Raw genomic sequence first — 16,037 nt, 5'->3', positions numbered from 1 at the left:
AAAACATTCTAGATTAAAAAGACTTTTCCCAGAAGTTGGAGTAACATTTTCCTCTTCAATTCTTGTATTTCCCTAGAGTCTTCAGGTTTTCAGAAATTTCTGTAAAGAATTCTATTTTGGTAGTCATTTCGTTGTACCATGACATGTGCTTTCCTGGGTGTGGTATGTCTAAAGTAAAGACATTTTTTCATCTACTCAGAACAGAGTTCAGTTCCAAAGAACATAAAGCACAGGAAATCATTTCTGATGGTTGGCCTTTCAAAGCTGGTGTTTCTTTTCTGGCTTACTACTCAGAGACTACTATACTTGCCTGTGGACTTAGAAATGTTAAATGAGCCTGCATGAATAAGAAGGCAGGACACCTGGGTGTGAGCAAGCGGTTCACACATCATATTTACACTTAGTTCCTGTAGTCTCCAAATTGCTTCCATATTCTACAGGGAGCCCAGGTTTTATAGGGAGAATCTGTTTTACCCTGTAGAATAAAAGGCTTGCGAATCCTATGAAAGCAAACTTGCAAAAGATGGGTCTATACAATATAATTCCATTTCCTAACAATGGTTTCATTTTTTAACTTGCAGAAAAAATGAGATGGTAAGATATCTGGATGTGTATGAAATCAAGGAATGAGTAGTTAGTTTGATTATTTTAGAGAGGACATTCTTCATCACAAAGGAGGAAGAACTTTCAGGAAACTAATATACTAAGTCCATAGGCAAGTGCTGTGGTCCCCAACCTTTTTGACACCAAGAACTTGTTTCATGGAAGACAATTTTTCATAGACCAAAGTAGAGAGTGGTTTGGGAACGATTCAAACACATTACATTTACTGTGCACTTTACTTCTGTTATTGTTACCTTGTAATAATTACACAATACAATAATTACACCCCTTTGGCATTATCCAGAATCATTGGGAACCCTGAGCTTGTTTTCCTGCAACTAGAGGGTCCCGTCTGGGAGTGATAGGAGACAGAGACATCCCAAGTGTGTTTTTTTTTTTTATGTCTAGTCTTCTCTGTAGTCTTGTTTTGGTTGCTGTCACTGAAGAACAAAGATAGGCTGTCAGAAGTGGAAGCAGGCTTTTTAATGAATTTGTAGCAAGTATTCTACCTTGACTTTAATGAAGAATGTATGGAATTTAGAAGTCTCAAACATACTTGTAAAGACACCATGTATATGATCTCTAACTGTTGATCCTCTTTAGCCTGTGCAAAGTTTATTCTCCTGGCTTATGCACAAAAGGGTCATCGATCTATTCCTTCCCACTTTGGAGAACTTTTGTGTTCTGAAAGTAATGCTCAAGCTTTTCTAAAAGCTGAGATAGGTGACCATGCACCAACTCATAGCTCAGTCTCTTTCAAAAATCTCTGCTAATATATGAAATATATAAAAATTTCTAATGTTCACTCATCACCTCCATGGTTCCAACTTGACTTGAATGTAGTTTATCTGATGACTTAAATGTAATCACTATTTTTCCCTGAAGTGACAGAGTTTATTGAGCAGGTTGAATGTCACACAAGTAATCAAGTTTTGTGACCCATTCAGTCACTGAAATATGCTGGCAGTGGTGATTGTTTTTCTAAAATAAATCTTTCAGGTGGCTTTTGTAACTCAAAAACTCTGGCCAGAGATCTAACTAGAAAGCCATCTCACTTCTGCATGTAAGAAAATTCATGTGCTCTCTACATCCATCTCTTCCCTGAGCTTCTTGTGTAGACATGAACTAACGGGATGTACTAAAGTTAATACAGTTGGTAATTTTAACCACATTCTGCAAAATTTTAAGTTCAGGTAGTGTATTTTCAGCTATTCAGCCTGTCTCTATGGATGACATCATGCCTAGACTCACACTCAAAAGTGACCACTGACAAACTCTATTCACCAGCACAAAATGCCAGATGCAGTTTTTCTCAAGTGTAGCCATCCAGAGACTTGAATACTTCTGTAGTTGTGGTGTTGGTGGGCAATAAAAGTGAATATAAGATAAAAATGCATATAGTCTATTCTTATCCACACTTTTTCTTAAAAATATATCACATAAAAACAAGTATTGTTGCCTTGTTGCTAACATCTGTAGACTTGTCAACCTGGATTGTATACTAGAGTGATTCAGTAATCCTCTCTACTAATTATGTTTTAGTATCTTGTGCTGGTTCATCAATTCATCTGGATGTGGTGCTAGAAAAAAAAAAGGCACATGCCTGGGGATTTAGCTCAGTGGCACAAACGCCTGCCTGGCCAATGCAAGGTCATGAGTTCAATCTCTGGTACAAAAAAAAAAAAAAAAAAAAAGAGGTGCATATGCCACCTTTTGAACTGAAACTTCTCTTAAAATTTCATGACATATATTCTTATCAAAAGCAAGATCAACTCTTCACCAATAGTAAAGGGCTTAGCTTTAACAACAAAAATAGGCAATAAGAATATTGCTCAGTGAAGAAACATTCAATGAAGTGGTGGCCTTCAGTAATTGCTTCTGTTCTTTGTGTTCTTGGTAGAGCCTTTATGACTACCTCAATTTCCTCACCTGTTTGTTGGTCTTTTCAGGGTTTTTATATTTTCTTGGTTCATTGCTAGAAAGTTGTACGCATCTAGGAATTTATCCCTTTCTTCTAGATTCTCTCATTACTTCAAATATAAATTTTTAAAATAGTTTCTTATAATTCTCTGGGTTTCAGTGGTATCTGTAGTATTTTGCTTTTTTCACTTTTAATTGTGTCAATATGAATCCTTTCTTTCCTTCATTAAATAAGTTTCACTAAGTTTGATTTCATCATAAGTATATAGTAATAAAAACTGCATAGTATTAATAAAAAAAAATAGACATATAGTCCAGTGGAATAGAATAGAACAGAAATAGCTCCATGCATTGTTAGCCATCTAGTTTTTGACACAGGGGCTAAAAACTAATGCTGGAGGAAATGTAACCTTTTAATAAAGAGTGCTGGGGAAACACGCTATCCACATGCAGAAGAATGAATCTACATCTGTGTCTCTCTTCCTGTACTAAAATCAAATAAAAAGAATGAAAGACATACATGTAAAAACCCAAATCTTCTGGAAGATAAAATAAGAAAAACATTTGAAGACATAGGGGAGTTCTTTATAAGCTGATCTCCAACAACACAAGAAATAATGCCAAGAATTAACAAACAGGATTATGTTAAGTTAAAAAGCTCTGTACACTGTAAGAAGTATTTTTCAAAATGAAATGGCAATGTATGGAATGAGAAAAATGTTTTTCAGCTACTCATCTTGTAGAGGACTAGTAGGTACAACATATGAAGAACTAAAAAAATTAGACACCTCAAAACAAAAGACCTAATTAAAAATGAGAAAATGAAATGAATACTTTTGAAAGGAGGAAATACAAATGACCAGTAAGTTCAAGATCTTTGGCCATTAGAGAAATACAAATCAAAACAAAACTGAGATTCCATCTTACTTCCATGAGAGTGGCTATCATGGAGGACTCAACAAGTGCTGGAAAAAATGGAGGGGGTAAAGGAACCCTTCTCCAGTGTTGCTGGGACTGTAAACTAGTATAACCAATATAGAAATTAGTATGGATATCCTCCCTCCCAAGGTAAAATAGAAATTCCATTTGACATAGTTATTTTCTTCTGGATATGTTTCTTAAACTGTTGAAGAAATTATTAATATTACAGTGATACATGTATACCCATGTTTATAGCACTAAAGTTCATGATACATAGATGCTTGTAAATGGGTGAATAGATAAAGTGTGGTGTATATATACAAAATGGAGTACTACTCCTCCATAAAAAGGAGTTTTGAGTCATTTGTAGAAAAATAGAAGGATCTTGAGACCATAATGTTAAGTGAAATAAATTAGACACAGAAGGTTAAATATTACATGGTTTCTTTTATATTAGATACTCAAAATACAAAAAAGAGTAAAATAAAAGAAAGATTTCAGGAAACAGGGAGGAAGATGCTTTGGAGCTATGGAAGGCTGTCTGGAGAAGGACGTGGGTGAGTGAAGGGAAAGGGATAAAAATGATCTAAACAGGATATGCAATGTATACAGTACTATGTAGTTTTTATTACTATATACTTATGATGAAATCAAACTTAGTGAAACTTATTTAATGAAGGAAAGAAAAGATTCATATTGACACAATTAAAAATGAAAAAAACAAAATACATATACCACTGAAATCCAGAGAATTATAAGAAACTATTTTAAAAATTTATTAGTTGGGGCTGGGGATTTCGCTCAGCAGCCTAAGTGCCTGCCTTGCAAGCAGGCAGTCATGAGTTCAATCCCTGATAAAAAGGAAAAAGACAAAAAAAAATTATTAGTTGCACTTCTGTGAGTGTCTTAATGTCCTGAAGTGACTGGCGGTGTTTACCTTGCATGGCAATTTTGACTTTGGGGAGGAGCCTGGACCTGCACAGTGCCAAGTGCAATGGATGAGATGGATGAAGATACACTGGGATACTTTTAAGGGCCACTTTCTCCTTGGTCCCTTGGTAGCAACATTCACATTTAGTCACAGCTCCTGAAGACACTCACAAGAAGATACCCAGCACTGCATCACAGTGTCAAGAATGATAGTATGAGTGTGTCTACAGTAATGGAGAGAATTTTGAGAAGGATTAATGGCAATATATTTTTTACTATAATACATTCATTTTAAAATTTTTATTAGTGTATGTTTATAATACATTATGAATGTATGTACATGTACATAACACATTCTCAATTATTTCTTTTTCCTCTTCTACACTTCACTTTCAAAAAATTTGTCACATCGGATTTATTTATTCATTTTATATCTTTATCAGTTTAATTGTCATAAATACAGACTAATAGTTACATCAACACTTAAAAAACATAAAATACATAAAACAATCATATTTAATCAAGATATACTTTTAGTTTTTTTGTGGATTATACTAACTTTTCTCTTCTTCTTTTTTTTTCTATTATCTACCTTTATTTTGCACTTTTTTTTTGGTACTGAGAATCAAACTCAGGACCTTGTACTTGCAGGCAGGCGCTTATGCCATTGAGCTATATTCCTGGCCCTGCACTTTTTTTTTTGTATATATATATATATATATATATATATATATATATATCACATGATTTCTCTTATATATTTTTCACATAAAAGAAATCACGTGATATTTAAGCTTATGTATCTGATTTACTTCAGTTAGCATTATGGTCCCAAAGTACATCCATTTTCCTAAAAGTAACTTGAGTTTATCCTTCTTTATGGCAGGGTAGTCCTCCAAATACCACATTTTCTTTCTCTATTCATCTGTTGATATTATGATTTGTACTGCTATAAACATGGATATGCATGTTGTGAAATGATTTATTTAACTTTTCCAGAAACATACCTAGAAAGGGAATAGCTGGGTCAAATGGAATTTCTAATTTTACTTTTCTGAGGAATTGCCATATTGATTTCCATATTGGTTGTACCAGTTTACACGTCAACCAACAGTGATGAAGGATTCCTTTTCCCCCACTTCTGCAGTCTCTTAGCATTTGTTATGGGTGACTGTTTGATAATGGGAATTCTTTCTAGAGTGTGACAGAATCCTAGTGTTCTTTCAAATAATAGTTCTTGAATGGCCAGTGATGTCTAACATTTTTCATGTATTTATTGGCTGTTTGTACAGAGAGAATTTATGCATGCAAATGTAGGGAACAAAGGACTCAAAGGGGCAAACTGAGCCCGTTCATGCTGCTTCTACTACTGCCCCACACTAATGATGCGTGACCAGTAGAGGTTTTCTCAGTATTTCTTTCTGCAAATAACCACCAATTGCTGACAGATGTGCTGCCTCTGAGAAAGGGTAGAATTCCCCAGGCACTCTTTTTTTTTTTTAAATTTCAGATATGGAAAAGATTAATTTAGTGGAGGCTATGTACTTATTGCAGAGAGACCATCAATACCCCAGATTGTTACGCCTTTTGGCTGGGAAACAGGGAATTCCTCCCTGTAGTCTTAGTGATATAGCTTTGCCAGAAACAATCCTACTTCCTGCCAACCCCATACTTAAACATGGGATTCGGTGATGACAACAAAGGCCTTTTGTTCTCAATGCAATCTATGAGCAAAAGGATACAGGCAAGCCAAAAAGGTGGGTGAAGAGAGTGGGTGCAGTGGTGCAAGGAAGTAGGCAAAGAAGAGCGAGGGTAGGGCGCTCCTCATTGCCTCCTTACTTCCCCCACACAATCTCTGTTGACATTTGAATTTTGCAATCATTAATATTCTTAGAGTCAGATACAACCAAGTGCAGTAGGTTATAGCTGCTAATCTGAACAGGGTGCACCACACAAGATTGGTGGGTAGGGCAGTGTGGGATTAGGTCGACTCTGGCTTGCAGGAGAGCTTGCTCTGCCCATCTCCACCACCCACAATGGACCCAATACAAGATTGGGTCTCCCTAGCCAAAACTGAGTCTTTGAGTGGTCCATTCAGTATCGGCCTGACTTTGTTAAACACTCTTTTTTTTAGCTAAAGAGCTATGAACTGAAATGAGAATAACCAACTAGTTGATATTTCAAAGATGGGAAAAAAGGTCATAAATAAAAGCCAGTAACTTTTCTGAGGTCTTTTGTTCAAGAGCTCAGTGGGGGAGGACATGGGTTATTTAACTGTCTCTCCATCTTTCTTTTCTTCTCAGTCTACCCCTCACTTCCCTCACATTGTCTGGCTCTCTCTTCCTAGGTCATCTTATTTCTCTCCCTATCCTTAACTAACTGATAATAATTGGTGCTTTGCAGTTCATTTTTAACTGTTGTGTTTTTTATTGATGCTTTTACTGCCTTTCTTAAGTAAAACACAAGAAAGGGTAAACCCAGTAAACTGAACTATTTTATCCCTGAACTTGACTGTGGATTGATTAGTTGGAGAAATATGAGGATAAAATAAGACCTTTTTATTTAATAGAACTTGGACAACTGAGAAGGAATGGAGTTCAGTAATTTGTATATGCCTCTCACGTAACACAATGGTTGAAAGCACTGGTGTGAAGAATAGGATTATTCTGTCTTTTGTAAGATGTATGACTGGGAGAGTCCCTTAATCTTTCCAAGAATGACAACCTCATCCTTCTTTCACTTACCTAAGCTTCCACTTAACTAAGCCCGTTGTCCTCAGTAAGAAGTCTAGACAACCCCTCCAGCTATATCCTCAGTGATGGTCATTTTTCACTTCTAGATGGTAGCATTGGCTACCACATACTGTATTGTGTCTCTAAGCACTCTAGAAGACTCAGTCTTGTGGGGTAGGGTAGGATGGTAATTAAAAATGCGTGCTCTGAAACAGAATACTTGTGTTTAATTCTTGGCCTAACATTTTGTCAGTGTAATTTGGGCAAGTTACTTAGCTTTTCTGTGACTCAGTTTCATTATCTATAAAGTGAATTTGATAACAGTAATAGTGCCTGTGTATGACCTCATTTGGAAATAGATGCAGTTAAAGAGGTGAGATCATCTTTATTTAAATAAAGTGGACCAATGATGTGTTTTTATAAGATAAAATAGAGGAAAATTTACATTCAGAAACAGGGTAAAAGACTATGTGCAGATAAAACAGAGGTTGGCACAATGCCAAGGAATACCAAGCACCATCAGTAGCTGCAAATTCAAGAAAAGAGTCTTTTCCAGAGTTTTGAGGGAACCATGCCCCTTGTCTTAGTTACTTTTCTTATTGCTGAGACATAATGCCCAACACCTAAGTTAAAGGAGGAAAGATTTATTTAGCTTGCAGTTTGTAGAGGTTTCAATTCATAGTCAGCTAGCTCCAAAGCAGGGCAGCATGACAGAGTGTCATCACAGAGGAGAAATAAAAGGTAGACATCAGGCTACAAGCAGCAAGACAAACAGGGGCCCGCTTTCTGACCCTTATGTCTTATCCAGACTACACACCCTTAGGAACATCCTTGGTCTGTCTATACAGAGCTATCCCAAACTAATCGATGGGCTAATTTAATAATCACACATCCTTGAACCCAGCGTCACACACTCTAGATCCAGCCATCTCCAAAACCCTTACCTATGACTGCATGAGGATTTGGGGGGACATCTAGATTCAAGTCTTAAAGCTCTGATGACACCTTGGTTTTGGACTCTATCTTCCAAAATTGTGAAGATAAATTTCCATTGTTTTAAGCCTCTAAGTTTATGGTAATTTGTTGTATCAGGCCTAGGAAACTGATACAGATTTTATACAAATGATAATAATATATCTACCTCATAATATTATAGAGGTTTGATTATTTATAATCCTCAAGGGTTATAGTGAGTGTTGAACTAACTTTAACCTCACTATAATCCAATGAGTAGATATAATGTTATTTAAAGTGGTAAGAATAGAATCTGGAATACAGTTAAGATTTATAAATATAGGATGTTATGTATTGTTAGCTCACTGAATCTTACATAGCAACTTTATGTAGTAGATACTATTATGACTTTTTTTATATATGAGAAAATAGAGGGCTAGAGAAACTAAAAATGTGTCTCTAGAGTGTGCTGTAACTTTAAACATTCTGCAGAAGAATGTGGAGTTTGGCGTTCTGCTGATGAATCCTGGTGTCTACTGGTAATAGTCATGAACTTTCAGCAAAGACTCTCCAGTATTGGGGCATCAAGGACCATAGAAGGTACTGAGAAGACTCCCATGTGATGATGGTGTTTACTCCTCTTAGATGTGTCTGCATGGCCCCGGGTGGATACAAGTTCCACCCAAAAGAATCTGGGCTCTGTCTACCCTTGGCTGTTGGCTGTTGTCCTCTTACAGCCTAACCTCATTGGAGATAGTCTCAGCAGCATGTAAGAGGCAGGTGTATCCTGCCCTACAAGCTGCATCCTTGCTCTTCACTGGTGCCCTAAGGTGTTGAACACAGATAATAGAAATTACTCTGTAATAAGTCAATGTAAGACAAAGTTCTTACTGGAATCATCAAGGCCCTGCAAGCAAGAGTCTTGCTAAGTAGTTCAGTCTGACCTTGAACTCACTGTTAAGTAGAGGCTGACCTTGATCACACAGTGATTCTCCCCATCAGCCTCCTGAATGCTGGGATTATAGGTATATGCCACCATACCTGACCCTTCTTTTCTGTCTTTTCTTCCATACTGGAATATAAAGCACCATATAGCTGGAGACATTCATCAGTTTTGTTCAGTGCTGTAACTAAGAGCCGAGGCCAGTAGCAGCAAACCTGTAGCACATGTGTTACTGTGTTTTTCCTTTGAGACAAAAGATGTTAATGAGTTGTATTTTCTAAACTAAGACTTCACTATTCAGGTTTAATTGCAATATTGGCATTTTGTGATAAATAAGTGGATTTCAAGTTATGATTTGGGCACTCATCTCTAAAATGTTTGCCATCACTGACGTAGGGCAACTCTGGTGCCTAGTAAATAATTGTTCAATTACTAAGTGAAAGAATGAATAAAGCATAGCCCATGTTTCAACTGTAAAACTCTTTAATAGAAGTGGTTCAAACCATTAGGTTACTAGAACAAGCATGTGAAGGGAAAACTAATGGAATAACTTATCTTTGAAGGTTATGGAGGGAAACGTAAGTATTGAGCTTGGTATTTAAGGAGGCAAGAAAAAAGACTTGGTAGACCATGAGAATGGAATTCCAGGTGAAGGATATTTCACATGGAACAAAAATTCATGTAATATATTTATTAATTCATCATGAAATATAGCCATAAACAAGTCCAAGCCAGGAAACCAATCCCTGCCCCCAGGGAGCTTACATTCTATTACTCATAATGTCAGGCATTCTGATCTTGGACACCAACAGGCAATGAACAGCAAGAAGCTATCATGGGTTCCTTATTAGGAAGTACCTCAGAGAGCATCCTGCAGCCACATGAAGAGCGGATTCTGATAAGGAAGAAAACTGGGAAGGGTGGAAATCCTCTAGAAAGGGCTGTTGTGAAAGATCAGATATAAAATACAGGTGGGTTCAGGTATTAGTTAACATAGAAAGAAATTGGTCTAGGGTCCTGGGATGAAGCAATGAGAAAAGACCTTAAAACCCCTGACTATGAGAACAACCTAGATACGTGTGCTCTGATGGAGAGAAGGAGGGTGGTGGAGATAGGGAGACTTTGACTCTGCAAGTTGGGCAAATGGCAAGTTTAAATTGGGATTGGTGCTGCTGAGCTTCAATGCTTATTACGTTGTGTAAATTCAGGAAGGACCATGGTATTCTTCTGATGTTTGTTCGCTAGCACTTACTTGCATTTGCTGTTCTGTTTTCTATGTGGCAAGCTAAGCCTAGTTTTGATATGGCCCATAAAAAATTGGAACAAACGAATCTAGTCACTAGATCTACAAATAAAAATTTTTCCCTTTTAGCCTAAAATGACCCAAATCTATCAATAGCCTAAAGCTGTTTTATTAACAGAGATGTTTCATTAATGTTTTGGTGTCATGAAGTGTAGATGATAGAAATTTTTTTTTTATTTAAGAGGAAAAAGAGAAAAACACAAAACAAACCAAAGCGGTGTAAGGGTACACGTAATACAGAACTACAAAAAAAAAAAAAAAACAAAAAAACAAAAAAAAAACAAACAAACAAACAAAAAAAACATAACAGTAAGAAATCACCTGTTAGTAGATTACATATTATCATCTTGAAAATAGTTCCTCAAATCACAGTATCAAAGAATACAAGGTGGACATTCAAACAGGGAGACTGCAAACATCTGTGTTCAATGATCCAAAAACATTGATATAGTCAGCTATTTAACACCCCTAAACACACTTGCTGTTATATCCGTTAGAGCTCTTTTTCTTTTTCTTTTTCCCTCTCTTTTTTACAACAAAATTTACACATTTTGGATTTTATTACTCCTTAGTGCTTATTACTTTTTTTTGGGGGGGGAGAATACAGTCAAATATGGCAAAACAAAGCTGTCAGTCAATACCAAGGATAGACATAGCACATGGTGTAGAACAGAGTACAAGTTTATCAACAATGGTTATCAACGTTGTCCCTTGTTTCCTTAAAAAGAATTGTCTATCTCATTAGATATTATAAAGTTGGACAAAACAGTAGAGAACAAGACCAATAAAACTTAGGCATTGTAAACATTACAGGACTTCCAAAGAAGACAATAGTCAAACCAGAATGGGTATCTTAGTGAATCTTATTGTCTTCAAAGTAGTTGCCTATGTCTTCAAACTTGATACTATCATATAGAATGGAACAGAGTCTAATCAGTCAAAACAAGATCGTGGGAGTACTACAGGACTTCAAAACAAGTTAATAGGAAATCAAAAAGAGTTACTATTTATATATCCTAATTTTTTGAATTTTTTCTTTAATTAAGACAAACATAAGAAATGACTAATTTTTTTAAAACAAGGGGGAGATTGAGATAAAACAGGACATAACAATATAACAATAGAGGTCACAGCATGACTGTTTCAACAACCTAGTACTTCACCACCATATAACCCGACTTAATAGTAGTTACCATAGTGTCTTTTTCCTTGAAATATTTGGATAAAACTTCATATACTCTAGTTTCAAATATTTTCATATCAAGAAGCCCAGAATAAAGCCTTTCTAATTAATGAGTGAAAACTTTATAAGGCTTCAAGGCCACCTAATGGGGAATCATGATTACCACATATTTTTATATATTTGAATCATTACTTACATTAGGGAAACTATTCGGTATTCACACATGCGAGATTGATTTATTTCACTTATGAGTATGGTCTCAAGCTGCGCCCATTTATTGATAAATATCTCAATGTGATCCTTCTTTATAGCTGAATAATACTCCATTGTATAGAAATACCACAACTTTTTTATCCATTCCTCAGTTGATGGACACTTGGGTTGTTTCCAAGATCTGGCGATTACAAATTGTGCTGCTATAAACATAGGTGCACATATATCACTGTGGTATGATGCTTTCAGTTCTTCTGGGAATATGCCTAGAAGTGGAATAGCTGGAATAAATGGGATTTCCAGTCCCAACTTTTTGAGAAATCTCCAGACAGATCTCCACAAAGGCTGTACCAGTCTACACTCCCACCAGCAGTGCAGGAGAGTTCCTTTTTCCCCACAGCCTCTCCAGCATTTGTTGTCGGTTTTCTTGATCCTGGCCATTCTTTCAGGAGTGAGATGGTATCTCAGTGTGGTTTTAATTTTAGATGATAGAATTTTTCTGAACAGCAGAGTTTTGACTAAGGACACAATAAAATAATTTTTATTTTTACTTTAATATGATTTTAATTGTACCTCCTGATTGCTCTTTATGAATTTAAGGGACAGTGTGTGTGTGCGTGTGTGTGTTGCTTCTAACATAGCTAATTGACTTGAAATCAGTGTGTTTTCTTAAAGCCTGAGTTTCTTAGTTTTGTCTGTCAAGTTATTACCTGATTCTCATAGGAGAAAAAGAGGAAGAGAAGGTAGCTTTGAATTCTATAATATAGCAAGCCAAATCAAAACGGAAAACCCCACATACTTTGCCATTAGATATTTTTGGTCAAATTGTTTTTTGAAAAAAATTTTGGATCATTTTACCTCATAAAATAGAAAGCATCTTTCTGTTACCTGTGAATCAAATGAAGAGCCTATTAAGGGGAAGACAGTCAATGTGAATTTGCCATAACAGAACTTGACTGTAGTAGTTGCAGGATCTGAAAGACCTTGGAGGGGTCTAAGAGGTGACAGTAATCTAAATAGTTCCTCTTTTGTGTGTCTGCAATCATGTAGATCAAACCCAGGGACTCCTACATGTTAGGCAAGCACTCTTCCCCTCAGCTACACCCCCAGCTCAGTGGTTCCCTCTGTATGAGTTTGTCTCAAATACATCACCCTGTACTTCCACATCAAGTACCACTTCCTGGGAAGAGTCAGACTTCCTTTATATAAGCAGGGTTTCTGAAAACTGCCTACAATATAGCCCACAATGTCTTAGTATTATAGTTACTGTTCTCTGGGTGATCTAGTTTGTCTCCTTTGGTTATAAGGATTTTGAAAATGATGTATTCCTAAACTTTTCTTTCTTGACTTCATTTGTAGTATCTTTAATAAGAATATGAAAAGCTTGACTATATTCTAATAAGGTGGATATCACTGGAAAAACTGGGCAAATGTGGAAAAGTGTGAGTTCAACTGTTCAGTGATAAAAAGTTAGAAAGTATCCTCATTAGAAAAAGGAAGTAAAAGTAGCAGTTACAGTCATGTCAAGTTGGATCCCATCTCAGAGCTTTTGCAGTTTCCTGTTCCCTTTTCCTTGGAATGTTATCCTCCTCCTCATTGCTGCTGTTTTCCTGTCATCTGGCTATCAGCTCAAATATTAACTCAGAGATGTTTTCTTGACCCTTGATCTACTATCCTTCCTCAATCCCACCTCTTCTACAGTCCACCTCTTACCACATTTCTTGGTTTTATTCCTCCTTAGAATATATCATGATCTGAAACCCTTATTTACATGCTCCTTCTCTGGTTTATCTGTCTTCTTAAGTAGACTGTATATTTCAAAGAACAGGGATCTTACTAGTGTTTCTTATCATAATAATTTGGATGCTAAGAGTAATGCCTATATAGACATGAAAGGAAAATGAGATAACACATCTGTACTTTATGAAAATAAAATAAACAAATTTTAAATAGTTTGAGGTAGTAGAGCATTCAGAATTTTATTGTAGAAAAAATATTATTGCAGTATGCTCCCTGTAGATGTTAAAAATATTCATCTAAAACACACGCTTGCTAGAGTTGTGTTTGTCAACATCAGATCTTTGGTAACCAAGATGGGGAATATTTAATAGGGCTTTGTCCCAGATTCCAGAGTGCCAGCATTAAAGAAGACATTTCTGCTATACTATTGTACTTGAATGTTTTGGTTTCAAGTAATTAAAATCTGGTTCAAAACATAAGTTTTTTGGGAGAATAGGCTTAGATTTGGTTGACTTAGCAGTTCAAAATGCCAGCAAGGATTCAGGTTCTCTCCATCTCTCCACCTATATGACTGGATATCATCCTATATAAGCAGGACAATGAGAAGAAGAGAAAATATCCCCAACACCCCCTCGCCAGCAGACTTCCTCCAGGTTCCACAGGTCATATGGTAGGTAACCATTGCAGAAACAGTAGTGACGGAATGAAATTACACAGACTGATTGAGATCATGCCTGAGCTTGAGCAAGAGGAAAATACCTGAACAAAATGGAAGCCTTTATGGGAAAGAAGAAAGTGGAAATGCTGTGTATCTTGTCTACTGTTCCTTGTTTGCAAGCAGTAGATACTGGTGTTGCTAATACTTTTTATTCTAAGTTTTTCAGTGAAGATTAGTTCAAAATTCTATGAATTTTGCAGTTTGGAGATACATGCAGTTAATCAATCTTAAATAAAGTCCAAGATTCTGTTTAAGAGCATGAAGAGGAATTCCCACTTTAGGGCCTAGCTAGTGGCTAGGCCCTAAATTTTTGAGAGAGGAGAGACAGAGAGAGAAAGAGAGACAGAGACAGAGACAGAGACAGAGACAGAGACAGAGAGAGGAAGAGACCTATATTCCTCTTTTAACTGTCTTGGTCCCACCCTCTGACCTTAGAGAAGTGCAAATTGTTCTGAAAGACAAGTTTCAATTCTGCATACTTCTTTATTACATTATCCTATTCTTCTTCCCAAAATTCAAGAAAAATTTGAGGGTAATTTGGAAAGTTGAGTGAAGAAGAGATGGAATTGTCAGAATGGAGGGAGTGGTACAATCATTTGAATTACTGTATGTGTCTCCTATGATCTCTTTAAATCCAATTAGCATAATTTTTATACACTTCTTCTATTGGGGTTTTTTTTTTTAACATCCCATGACAGGGTAAAAATAAGAACAGGATAACGTGATAGACTGAAATATTCAAAAACGTCTCAGCCCAGGCTATTCCCAATTGCCTGTCAAATAAAAGTGGTCATAGAGTGGTGGGGTTTGATGTCTGATGAATATACTTAATACTTTTTTTTTTGGTACCAGGGATCAAACTCATGATGTTAAGTTTGCCAAGCAGGCCCTTAGCCACTGAGCTTAATCCCCGCCCCCAATACTTTTTAATAAACATTTTGCTGTATTTAAAATGAGATCTAATTTTATTTTTCATTTGTTTTACAGTTTATTTTGATATACCTATGTGATCTATTGAACAAACTACCAATTTGAGATTCTTCTTTCTAATCAAGATCTGATCAGTGACTTAGTTTTGTCTGTTCTTCTTTCTATTACCAGTACTTCAGTTCTGGCCCTTCTGACAGTACAGGCAGATCCATTTGTTCTTGAGTTGTTTCCTAATTACTTTGAAAATGCTTTTATGGTGGATAAAGACATGCTTTAAAAATATGTCTAGTGTCTCCAGATAGCCATTACAAGACCAGACAGAAAGGTGAGAAAAATCATTGTTTGTTGGCTTCTTGTTAATATTTTCTCTTATGATTTTGGTTTTAGATTCCAATGTGAAAAGATTTTGCTCTCAAAATATCCTGGCAATCCTTGGTTTCTCCTCTATCACTGCTGTGATAGCTTTGATTGCTGTGGGGCTGACCCAGAACAAACCATTACCTGAAAATTTTAAGGCAAGTCAAATCAAGAGTGTGTCTGTTGTGTGTCTGTATATGTGTATGTGTGCATGTCTGTGTCTGTATGTAAGAAAGGGGCTTGGATGGGGTGAGAAAAGGACTCGGGCAATTATGTAGGGGCAATTAAGATTCTAGAAGCCTAGAAACAAGTCAATATCTGTTCGATTAGGAGAATAAAACGGAAATGGTTGTTCTTTCTAAAGAAAAGATGTCTTGAATTAATTAGTGGTGGGAATAGAATTTATGATTATTCAGTAAATTTATTAAGTCAATACTCTATTAATAAAGATAAATGCTTTATTCACCTTGTCCCAACTTTTCTTAGGCTATTCTGGCATTCAAGATCTAGTACTATCTCCACTTCATATTCATTGTTCATCATGCATTAGCCACAACATTGCACTCTTTTGTACTCTATCATCACCACTG

At 36.2% G+C, this 16,037-nt stretch overlaps 1 protein-coding gene across 2 annotated transcripts in view; it reads left to right on the top strand.

Annotated features, from left to right (window-relative positions):
- Positions 1 to 16,037, top strand: part of Entpd1 (ectonucleoside triphosphate diphosphohydrolase 1) — an 83,942-nt gene that overhangs the window by 36,639 nt on the left and 31,266 nt on the right. Inside the window, exon 2 of one of the 2 annotated variants that reach the window (XM_003479762.5) lies at positions 15,478 to 15,605. The exons of the other annotated variant lie outside the window; for it this stretch is intronic. Within the exon in view, the coding sequence (XP_003479810.2) occupies positions 15,478 to 15,605 (128 nt within the window). The remainder of the gene's footprint in view (positions 1 to 15,477; positions 15,606 to 16,037) is intronic. 2 annotated transcript variants of the gene reach the window in all.

The sequence above is a fragment of the Cavia porcellus genome, unplaced genomic scaffold (genome assembly GCF_034190915.1).
Source record: "Cavia porcellus strain 051 isolate PalLab524CR breed Dunkin Hartley unplaced genomic scaffold, mCavPor4.1 scaffold_2, whole genome shotgun sequence".
Taxonomy (NCBI): Eukaryota; Metazoa; Chordata; class Mammalia; order Rodentia; family Caviidae; genus Cavia; species Cavia porcellus.
Note: the sequence above shows the minus strand (reverse complement) of the source record. Positions and strands in the feature narration are given on the sequence as shown.